The sequence below is a fragment of the Nilaparvata lugens genome, chromosome 13, assembly GCF_014356525.2.
Source record: "Nilaparvata lugens isolate BPH chromosome 13, ASM1435652v1, whole genome shotgun sequence".
Classification (NCBI taxonomy): domain Eukaryota; kingdom Metazoa; phylum Arthropoda; class Insecta; order Hemiptera; family Delphacidae; genus Nilaparvata; species Nilaparvata lugens.
The window spans coordinates 25,765,052-25,777,838 of NC_052516.1; the positions used below are offsets into that span (position 1 = coordinate 25,765,052).

Below are 12,787 nucleotides of genomic sequence, written 5' to 3' on the forward strand. Positions count from 1 at the left end.
TATTATTATTATTATTGTGATATCCCTACAGATGTGGCCTTGGCAACATAATATTGATGTTGATTCATTATACAAATTGAGTTATTCTTATCTGCCATTCACAGTGTAAACATTAAGAAGTATTTTCTATTCAATTTTCATGTATGTTCAATTACAATAGTTGGCGAAGATGGTAAAAGTTAAGAAAATGTGATATTTTATATGTTTAAAACGTTTTTATATGTTTTCACACGACATGCAGTCAAATATTCAAGTAAATAATCAAAAACTTTCACTTACTGACTGTATTACTTTCGACCGTTTCGCGATCATTTTCAACAGATGCCTGACTGCTATAGTGAGGTTCACGTTATAATGACAGTATTTTATCAACTTTGGTTTTGCTATCCTTGTCTATCTTTCAACAAAGCCGGTGGTACTATCCTTTTCTAGATCCACAACGGTGCCAATTATGTTTTTGACAGTGTAGAAATATGATTAATTAATGCAGAGAATCGGCATCGCTATTCTTCTATCTTTATTCACTGTCATTATAACGTGGACCTCACTATATGTCGTAATTTAGTTGTTCAAAAGTAATAATATGTCATCTCATTAGCGAAATTTACTCATATTATTGAGTTATATAAGCATTTGAAGATGAGTGATTTTTCCAAAAACCTTAAAGAGATCTTTGGATGCATCTTCAAGGTCTTTGGATTTTTCAGATCAGACAATGGAGGGAAGATTTTTAGTGATATCTCGCCCTGTATTGTAGGGCGAAATTGAAATTTTCAATGTTCTACAAATCGTCTCATATTTATTATAGCACGACACTTTTCAATCTCTATCCATAGCTTGGATATCAACCAACGCCTTCTATATACATAGACATGAGCGCTAAGGGTTAAACTATTTAATGTTCTACAATATCATGCACATGAATATAACTATAAAACTAAAAAAAAAAATAGAAACGAGTGGGCTGATATAATAAATAAAACAAAATTTTCAAAAATGAACAAATTTAATAACTTTATCCTAACAACTGTTTTATAATATCTGTAGTCTATGGATAAAATGCCAATTCAGGTAACACTAATAAATTTTTGAAAATTATCTAAAAGTTTTACTTCATTGTAAATTTTAAATAAAATTTTCATCCAACTATAAACAAGGAAAAAAATAAAATCGAATCAGTGTCATGAGCAAATATAAACTTGTACATGACACACAATAATTTTGTCATATAAAGTAGATTGAAGATAACAGTGATAGACTAATACAATCATAGAAAAGAAAAACTGAGGTCGATGATGATAACAGGAATAAATAAATAATTATCATAAATATATAAGCGCAAGGATAAGTGTTAGTACGGTACAACATCAAATAATGCCAATAGAGACTTTTATAGAGCCCTTTAAAAAACAGATCAATATCAAGTCAAACGGGAAATAACTAATTTAAGAAATTAAATTTAAATTCTTTTTTGATTATCACCACATACCACACTTTAATTGGTGCTTGAAATCAACAATTACTATTATCTATTAACAAATAAGCTCTCCAATTTATAAATTCTATTATAAAATGTAGCCTATCAAAAATAGTTTTACATCACATGTGGATCCTGTATTAAAGTACAACAATGTATTCAATTGACCAAAACAAACAAAACAGTATGCAACTCGTTATTGATTAATCATTATATCACAATATCATGCAATCATAGACATACATACATTCTATTAAGTACTACCTATTATAAAGAAGAATAGTTCGTAGCACAAGGAATCTGTTTTATGGATTGTCTTTTAGATTAAACTGATGTCTACAACCTACAATTTAAATGCATCAATATCAAATTTAAATGCACTTCTGGGCGTTTTTGAAACTAGACATTTTTTGACAAGGATGTGCAGTACTTTGTACTTTTTTTTAATGATAGCTGTGCAATAGAATCACAGAATAGCCTATTGTACTTTGTGACCAGGGATCACTCTTTAAGATAAGCCTCAAAGAGGTTCCTAGTTCATTGAGAACATTCCAAATAGATCTGCTTATCTACAGCTACACCAATACATAATATAATATTTGAACACTGAAAATGTACATTGTTTGGCAATCCAATATAATACTGCATAATCTTTACATCATTGCACCTCGTTAAAGCAGCATCAAATATGAAATCTAGAAAGATATGTGTAATTTTATTGCATTAAATACATTCTGCACCCGATAAATAGGTATTGCTAGATTGATCACATCAATTGATTGGAACTAGAAGCTCCACTAACAAAACGGACTAGGACAATAAATAATCATAGAATGAAAAGAAAAGGTTATCTAGGATAACACAACAGAGTTGACTTGAAATGATTCTTGATTTTTTTTCTAATTCAACAGAAGTTTAGCATGTAAGGTTAGGTAGGAAACCTAACCCAGGAATTTGATCAAATAACATACTAAAGTTACCTAACCTGACCCTGCATATGGTTGTTGGTTTAGTTGTACAACCTTAAACACAAAATTTTCGGTTCGCAACCAAACCAAACTCAACTTTCACACAGATGTCTCATACACACTGCTGCCAAGAAGTTCTCAAGTAAAGAATGATTGGGTTAGGTTAGCTCAAACTACTTAACCTAGCCCAACTCTTACACTTTGATCTCATATAAAACACCAACAAACACAAGGTTTGAGGTTAGGGCTAGCTTAAACTACTCAACCTAGCCAAACATTCACACAGAAGTCTCATACACACCCCCTTGAAAACATTTTGAGGTTAGATTAGCTCACATTACCCAACCTAACACAATACTTGATGTTAAGTTAGGTTAGTTCAAATTACATAATCTAACCTGAAAGTGTTCTTGGAGTACCCATTTACACCTCTTTAGAACATTTTGAGGTTAGATTAACTCATACTACCTAACCTAACACAATACTTGAGATTAGGTTGATAAAAACAACACAACCTAACCTAAAAGTGTTCTTGAAGTACGTTGTAAATTCATTCACACGCGCGCGCACTCACAAAACTATACAAACAACGGATGTAATAAAATAATTAAAATTAAATAGTCGTCTGACTTTTGAGCGTAAGTCACAATTGCTGATGGTTGGTTGTTGTAAGTCACTTGCTCTTGGCGGCCTGTGGTCGATGGATGAGGTCTCCACCTGAGGCGTAGTAGTCAGCCGCCTGCTTGTTGAAGCCGTTTGCACTGTGTCCATTTGCCTTTGTGGTCTCGCCTGATTTGCCATTTGCTGATACGGCTTCAGCTTGCTGCAACCAACAAACAAAATTGTCCATGCATTAGATTGAATTTATAATTTTTAACATGTTAGATCAAATAATAGTACTGAATCAAGAAAAATTATAATTATTAATGTATTCATAGATATAATTGATTTACCATGAAAGATCAAATAACAGTACAGTAAGACTTGGGAGAATTAAGAGCAGTTTCGGGCTGAACCTGTTGCTCTCTCCTATTCATAAGGTCATCACTGTATGATTCGTAATTGCATTATTGGACCTAGGACCTAATGTATGAAATGGAAAACTGAATTGAATAATAGTACCGTAGGCTATGCAGTAAGAGAACGGTACTGTATACGAAGAAGAATCATTACAGTACTTGAAAGATGTATCACTGCCAGACAGGTGTCAAAATATAAGAGAACGGTGTAAAATAATAAAACCGTACAGTATCAAAAAAATTCCTAGTTTATCAAACAGAATACTGAATTAAATAATAGTACTGTATGTAGTACGAGTACTGTATGGAGAAGAATCATTACAGTAAAACTCATTACATGAAACTGTACGTTTGATTTGGTAAAAGTATACTGAATAGGTGAAATCATTTCTATATTCATTTCATGAATGAATAATTAATTAATTTAAATAAACTTAAGGCTCAATTTTCTCGAAACTAACAATATGTAACTTGGACTCCTTGTATTCTAGCCCCTTCAAGTGTGGTACAGAAAATATACATTTCAAGTGTATATTCTCTCTTGAGTCTTTTCCTCCCAATCATTTTGATTATCTATAATACTTTTGAAACTAAGATTGAAGTGCAATATACCAGTATATATATATATATACCAGAAATTATGTACCAATTTACCAAATGTGTAGCAGATGTACCATATGTACCAATATATCAGAAATTTGAGCACAAGTAACTTACAGAAATCAAGTTTTAGAAGACTAAGATATTGTCTATTATAACTTCCATTTTCTATAGTAATAATAATATTCGTATGGATTTTATTGGTGGGGAGTCCCTGACAGGAGTTCCACCTTGTCTTAATAAATAATTTACGCCATCAATGGGCCTTACGACTGGCATACTTCACCCGGACGACCGATAGTTTAACGTGCCCATCTAATAACTCAATATTTCCGTTGAACTATTCATTTATACAATAAGAACATTAACAAAATGATAAGGAGAGTTCAAGTGAAGAGGATTCATGACAAAGTGAATAAAACTGGGAAAATTCAAAAGATGTGAATGAATATAGTTGTCGATTGTTACTACTATTTTCAATAGATGAATTTGCCCAATACTTCTGTGTCATGTGTAAATATGATGACGCACCTTTTCTTTATTGGACTTGTTATATAAATGGAAGATATGAATGGATAAAAATGCTGTCTATAGTAACTACCATTTTCTAGTAGATTTCACTACTTGGACGAGTTTTCACAATATTTCTGTTTGAAGCTTTCAAGTGTAAGTAAATATGAATGAATATATAAAGATAAAATGGAATGAGATACGCACCTTTCCTTTCTTGGGCTTGTTGTACTGCTGGTTGTAGAACTCCTTGAAGAGGAAGAAGAACATGACGGCGTGGAGTCCAATCCACCAGACGAAGGCACGAGGGTAGTTGCAGTCGATGAACAGAAGCTGGAAGGCGTGCACCATGATAGCAACGAATTGAACCTGAAATACAAACATTCATCACAATAAAATACCTACAAAAAATTATTGAAATAATTTTTATAGGTTATTAATGCATAACATCATAGCCACCTCTAATACAAGGCCCCGGCCTACGATATTGCAACGTCGCAGCGTAGGTCTAGAATCTAATACATGATAGGTGAAAAAGATCAGCTGGTATTTTTTTAAATCTTTTTCACCAATCATGCATTAGATTCTAGGCCTACGCTGCGACGTTGCAATATCGTAGTCCGGAGCCTTGAATTAGAGGTCGCTATGATAACATTAATCAGCATTTCACATCATTCTTGGAATGTTATTTATTGTAATTTCTTGATTCCTCTCTTATCATTTTCTGATATTGTATATGGTTTCTAGTATATAATTTAGTCTTTAGTATTCAGTATATTTAGTTTCTCGTAACATTTTCTTCTTCACTAATATAAAATAGTTTTTTCCCTTGTTTCTTTCTCTCAATTTTAAATTTCTTTTTAAAGTGATTATTGTAATTTTTTTTGATTGGAAGGAATTTTTGAGATTTTCCCGTATGCTCCCATATTGTTCTGAATAAATAAATAAATAAACATGTTTTAACTATAGTGAGATCCACGTTATAATGGCAGTGGAGAAAAATAGGAGAACAACGTTGCCAATCATCTGTCTTGTCAATAGATGCTTTCTATAGATGGTAGCTGATACCGGTTTATTGATGTAATATTAACTGTTCATTCTCGTTTAAAATAATCAATTATATTTTATTAAGCAAGAAATTATATTTTTCAATAATTCCCTAATGAATTTTCATAATTAAGATGAAATATTTTGTTAATTAATTATTAATTCTACATTGGCAGATAATTAATAATTAATTCTACAAGACGATTTGGCAACAGAGCAAAACAAGAGAGAGATAGCGCTATCTGCTTTGTTGAATGAAGATAAAGGATGGCAATACCATATTGCTAATCAAACACTGCCATTATAACGTGGACCTCACTATAGATGATCACATGAGCATAAAGGCCAAAGCACACAGGACAAACAGACGTAGGAAAAGTATCTCCGTCGAATAATCTAGAATTGTCGAATATTGTAGAATAAACTACAATAGAAAATATTCAATCAATTTATTAAATCATCCAGAATTACAGAATATAAATATTGAGAGAGAAGTGGATCAAAATAATCGATGAGCTACATGAACCTTAGCACTCTCAGTTTATATGCATCAATAGATAAAAAATGAATTAAGGGTGTGCAAAGGCTAAAAATAAACTTTCTACTCGTGATATTTTTCAAAGTTTTTCGATTTGTATATCATCAAGCTATCAAAATGAAAAACTTTTCTCAGGAAAACATTTTCTTTCCGATCATTACCTTTCTGAGATATGAGCGCCAAAAGTTTAAATGTTTGGGACAGAACATTTCAAATTCGGTAAGAGATGAATCCATGAGATTTAGAGGATATATTCTTCATGATCTATTCTTTGATCTATTAAAACAAAAATTTTATGAAAATATCCATTTTTAAGATAGTTATTCAATTTACTAAAAAATAACCAGAAATAACTTTTTGTTGAGTTATTTTTGGTCAATTGAATAACTCTTTCAAAAATGGATATTTTCAGAAAATTTTTGTTTTATTAGATCAACAATACCATGAAGAATCCATCATCTAAATCTCATGGATTGATATCTTACCGAATTTGAAATGTTCTGTCACAAAAATTCAAACTTCAGGCGCTTATATCTCAAAAAGTAATGATCGGAAAGAAAATGTTTTCCTGAGAAAAGTTTTTCATTTTGATAGCTTGATGTACAATCAAATCGAAAAACTTGAAAAATATCACGAGTAGAAAGTTTATTTTTAGCCTTTGCACACCCTTAAAACAAATGAATGAACAGATGATGTTGACTGACCATCTGGAGAGATGTGAGGTATTTCTTCCACCAGAGGTACTTCTGGATCTGGGGTCCAAGGGCGGCCAGCAGGTAGTAAGAGTACATGATGATGTGGACAAATGTGTTCAGCAGACCAAAGAATGTGCTGTGGCCACCTGAAAAATAAACAACAAATAAACAACATTAGAAACATCGAAACAAAGATATATTAAAATAACACTCAACGATGAACATCAAAACAAAGATATACCGAGAATAAAAAAACCTCAATACTCTCAGGCCCCACAAAAATAGTTGGAACAAAAATATACAAAGAATAAAAAACCTCAATATCTCTCAGGCCACACAAAAATAGCTGAAGGAATTGCCCTGGCAGGATAAGGGGTTATTCCGTTATAATATTACCCTAGAGAGAAAACCTTACCCTGAAAATCTTACCAAATTCCACTGTTATCTCAAGTCGATTATTGTCGACTATTGACAATTATTAGGTCTACTGTCTTTGCCGGGTGAGAGTGTATTTTATTCTGTATGAATGGCACAGTATGAGAGGCTACCAATATCATTATAGAGTGCCAGTATCACATAGCTTCTCAAAAAAACTACATGAACTATCGGCTTGAGTTGACAGTGAAATTTGGAGCATATTGCCCTATACCATGGAATATCCTCTAAAGGTGCGTACAGATATACGCGCCGCGAACATGAGCAATTCACTTTTAATCAGCTGATGCCAAGCTTTTTATACCTGTTTCTTACCGTTTCTGTAAAAATACAGATATAATTTTATATTTATATATTTTTTATGATATATATTTTTACAGAAACGGTAAGATACAAATATAAAAAGCTTGGCATCAGCTGATTAAAAGTGAATTGCTCATGTTCGCGGCGCGTATATCTGTACGCACCTTTAGGCTATCTTTTCTCTATGATATTACTACAAAGTATAAAGAAATTTATAATAATTAGTAGAGATTTAGATTATATGCCCAATTAACTGTTGTCAATATTCACAGTAGCAGAAGTATTCGAGGTGGTTTACAGCATTTAACTATGGATGTTTGTTTAATAATAATTATTTATCGATTAAATAATTTTCATTTTCATTTGTACTGCTGTTATTAGATTAAAAAAATGTATTTCTCAGGTATTTTTAGAACTCGTGGCTGGAGCTCAAGACTTTTTTTCCAGTCATGCCAAAATTATTGTATTTTAATGATTATTTTTATTTGTGAAAATATTTATTGTATTTGGCAATAAATTCATTATTCATTAGCATTAGAAAAAAGGCAATTTATCATCATCAATTTCCATCTTTATAAATGGAATTGTCTTTACCGGTAGCTCAAATATGGAGAGCATTGCTCTAAATGAAATAAGAGAAAATCTAACCATTTTGTGCAGTACGGTAATGAAAGTGACACTCTATGATAAAACCTTATTCTGAAAAGAAAATAATAATTTTCTCAACCACTACTGTACTACAACTTATTTATTAAAATGTTATATTATATTTTATTATCAATCTCTAGTGATTAGAGTTGTGTTTCAAGTTATGTGATCAGAATTGTGAAGATTAATTTATCTCATAAACTAAATCAAGTTACCTATAGTGAGGTCCACGTTATAATGGCAGTGGATAAAGATAAAAGAACAGTGATGCCGATTCTCTGCATTAATTAATTAATTATATTTCTACACTGTCAAAAACATAATTGGCATCGTTGTGGACCTAGAAAAGGATAGTACCACCGGCTTTGTCAAATGATAGACAAGGATAGCAAAACCAAAGTTGATCAAATACTGTCATTATAACGTGGACCTCACTATAGAAATATTGTTGACCCCAAAACTTTTCTCACTACTTGTTTCAATTATACTATGTGATATTTTTTAAATTAAGTATTCTTATTCTAATACATGAAAATCATTTATTTATTTGAATCATCTTTAAACATTCAAGATAAAGATTCACAGAATACATTAATAGATACAAATTATCACTCACATCAAATACACTGATACGGTGAATACATTGTGATTTGCATACAATAGCTGGCTAAATGTTATGGAGATTGTTAGCTCACGTGTATAGGTTAGCATCCATGAATAGATTTCATCAACTTCAAAGTTGAAAGGGTAAAGTTTAAATAGCCGATTCACAAGTAGTTGAAACGAAGATTTGAATTATAAATTAAAAGCTGTTAATTATTTATCAGGTTTACTCTTATTCTTTCAGCGAGGTGATAGTAATGCGACTTAATGTGGGTTTTCGTTTATTCTTAACTAGCAGGTAACCCGTGCCCCGCAAGGGTCTAATTAATTAAAAACTTGACAAACTGAAATCTTAAAGAATTTAAAATAGGCCTATAACCATCCTCGGTAAATTAAAAATCTATATCCGAAATTTCAAGTTAATCAGTCCAGTAGTTCAGACGTGATGATGCGTCATTCGTGAACTTCCTATCCCGTACGTGTATAAGCCAATTTTTTCCTTTATTATACAGTATTATAGATGATTAGATAACTTTTTGGCGCTTATGGGAATAAGCACTTTGCAGGATAAGAAAGTGTAAACACTCCTTCAGTATTTCTCCCATAAAAAACTGAAGACCTGTATGCCTTTGTAATTTTGAGCGGTAGCTCAGTTCCCCTGTTATTTAGATTAATAATGAATGAGTAGAGTTGATAGTTAGCTAGTCTACATACTTCTATGTATCATGAAACAACAGGAAATTGAAACTATATAGAATTGAGAGGTGGGAAAATACTGATTTAATCTAAATTAAAAAACTAATTAATGAATTAATTAACTTACCTGGGGTAAACTTGACACCGAACCAAACACTCATTGGCATACATCCATGGTGGATAACGTGCAGGGTTGAAACGTGCTGGTTCTTTTTTCTCAATACGAAGAAAATCTGAAAGAAATTTTGAAAAATCAGTAAAATTTTAGACAAAAATGGTTAAAAAAAGTTGATATTTTGACAGCCTTCTAGAACTCACTAAGTTGATCAATTAATTTGGTATTTAATCACAAAAATTTAGTATTTCGACACGGTTTGTGTACCCCAACACATATCATTTATAGTGGGGTGTACATTTATTCATTGAATTTTAGTTTGGTTTAGTTTATTCCATCATATGACCTCCTGTGAAAGGGGTATAAGGGTTTGTCAATTTTTCACTGAAATTCAGTTTCCTAATTTAACGAAATTAACGAATCGTTAGAGTTGAAGTCGATTCTCTGGTGCCGGCAGAACTATCTATATGCTTATTAAGAAATTATTCAATGCATAAAACTTCTTTGTATTAAATGTTATAGTATTCAAATTTGCATTGAAATTGTTTTTGATGAATAAGCTTTGATTTGGTTTGTTTTTTAAGCATCAACTATTAATTTTATAGTGATATCTAAAGCACGCTACACACAGGGAAATTAGTAGCTGCTACTAGCTACTATGGGAGCGCGGAATTGAAATTTCCAGAAATCAAATGTACATAGGATTTGCAATTCCGTGTTCCCACGACAGCTAGAGGGTGCTAAGTTGATGGATGGTCGACTAATAGTCCCTGGGTGCAGGCTGCTGAAGGATATTATTTTGATTGAGAGTTAATACGGTTTTGGAAAGAGAAATGTGTTCTAAAAATGCGACACAAACCTGAAGGATGTTTATACAAAACTGATTTAGTTTCTTTATAAATATTATATCAACTAATTAATTTGACTAAACCAAACAAATCGTTTTGATAAAAGTCTGATAAATGTTATACAAAATCAATAAATGTTACACAAAATTGAAACATTTTCTACGAACTATAAACTACTATACTATTTAGATAATGTACACAAAAAGATTTCAAGTATATAAATATTTCAAGTTTTGCTATAGTGAGGTCCACGTTATAATGTTTGATTAGCAATGGTATTGCTATCCTTGTCCATCATTCAACAAAGCGGATAGAGCCATCTTTTTCTCGTTTTGCTCTGTAGCCAGATCGGCTTTTAACAATGTAGAATTAATAATTAATTGACAAAATATTTCATCTTAATTATGAAAATTCATTATGAATTATTGAAAAATATAATTGATTATTTTAAACGACAATGGACAATTAATTGACCGAGTGAAGTGAGGTCTAAGATTCAAGTCGACGGTTTGGCATTTATCTTAATGTTTAAATGTTTATATGTTTAAATGTTGCGCATTTACGGCGAAACGCGGTAATAGATTTTAATGGAATTTGACAGGTATGCTCCTTTTTTAATTGCGCGTCAACGTATATACAAGGTTTTCGGAAATTTTGCATTTCAAGGATAATATAAAAGGAAAAAGGAGCCTCCTTCATACGCCAATATTAGAGTAATAATCAGACTATAGAATTATTCATCATAAATCAGCTGACAAGTGATTACACATAGATGTGTGGAGAAGCCAGTCTATTGCTGTATTTCCATAAGGTCTATAGCTTCAATCAGGTACTTGTGGATGAGAATACTGCGTGAGGTCTACTGTTCACAGAACTAATAGTTTTATATTAATAAACCTGTATCAGCTACCGTCAAGAAGGCATTGACAAGACAGTGAGGATCGGCAACGTTGATCTCCTATTTTTCTCCACTGCCATTATAACGTGGACCTCACTATAGGCGTAGTGCCTAGATACTCCTCACACTTCTACCCACTACCCTAGGATATTTACATTGCAAATATTTTTCATTGCAATACTGTATATGTAAACTAGGAAAGAAATTTACGAAATTTGAATAAAAGTTCAAGATATTGAATTATATTGATATAACGTACCGTGTCCATGAACTCTGTGAACTTTGAAAAGTAGTACCACCAGCAAGCATGCACCATCTGTAAATTTTCAATTAGAATTTATTAATAATTTGGCATAACAAACAATGATAATAAAGGAACTAAACAATCTAGAAGTAATTCACTACCATTATGAAAAATCTGGAGTGGTGCACTCACACAACTTTCCTTGCTCATTGAACTGCAAGCCTCATTCTTAAAAATCAATCATTGATACAGTGTAATGCCCTATTGAAAAATATAGCAATAAAAAAATTTTCTATAATTCTACAAGTTACTGATTGATAAAAAACTAGTAAGTATCTTAATACTGGAGGGTTACTAGCTTCATAAGTCAGCGGAAACCTTCCTATTGAACATAGAAAAATCTTTCAAATAAGTTCATGATTCATATAATATTCATTTTTCCTTCAAAATAAAGCATTCAGTAGAGTAAATCATAATTCCAATGTTGAGGATCACCACTCAGCAACTCACTACGTTATGTATAACCTAATGACGTCAGTTTCTCAATAAGCATCAGTGATCTGGATGATTACAATGATTCAACCCTCAATAATGAATAATCAATCAGTTGATCGATAATTTTATCACCAATATGCATAGAATTGTTCATTCAAATTCAACCGCCTTGATTATAGTTTAATTTCCATGGTTTCTAATCATATTCATGTACGCTTAACATTTTCAGTGAATTTGACTTGTAAAAGTGCATTTGTTAGTATGGACACATTTTTTATTATTATGGTTCAAAGCGTGCCTCTGCAACAGTTTATCAGGAGCTATCCAATAATACATCTCGTTTAAGAATTGATAAATTCAAATTTCAATATTTGATGTTCACAATTTTTTTTTTAAATTGAATACGAAAATCAAATAAATTGTTCATTATACCTCCATCTGATACCTTCAACAAAAATCACAGATTAAGTCAATAATTAATAATGAAAAATTGAAGACTTACAAGCTAAAACTAGACTAGAAATTTATAATTATAATTAAAAATTATTTATCTTATTCTAACACGTCAATGTCAAATGAATATGTAATGATAAATGAATATGATATGAATGTGGATGAATCATATATAACGACGAAAAACGACGAAAA

The 12,787-nt window shown here is 31.6% G+C and overlaps 1 protein-coding gene across 16 annotated transcripts in view; it reads right to left on the minus strand.

The window, feature by feature from the left end:
* Positions 1-987: 987 nt before the first annotated feature.
* Positions 988-12,787, minus strand: part of LOC111045617 (elongation of very long chain fatty acids protein AAEL008004) — a 158,395-nt gene continuing 146,595 nt past the window's right edge. For 15 of the 16 annotated variants that reach the window (XM_039440150.1, XM_039440158.1, XM_039440149.1 and 12 more), the window contains 5 exons: positions 11,660-11,716; positions 9,667-9,772; positions 6,864-7,000; positions 4,782-4,943; positions 1,630-3,268 (listed from right to left, as the gene is read on the minus strand). In XM_039440150.1, the coding sequence (XP_039296084.1) occupies positions 3,119-3,268; positions 4,782-4,943; positions 6,864-7,000; positions 9,667-9,772; positions 11,660-11,716 (612 nt within the window). In that variant the 3' untranslated portion in view covers positions 1,630-3,118. Of the gene's footprint in view, positions 3,269-4,781; positions 4,944-6,863; positions 7,001-9,666; positions 9,773-11,659; positions 11,717-12,787 lie in introns of all 16 variants that reach the window. The other variant, XM_039440148.1, reaches the window with a different exon arrangement.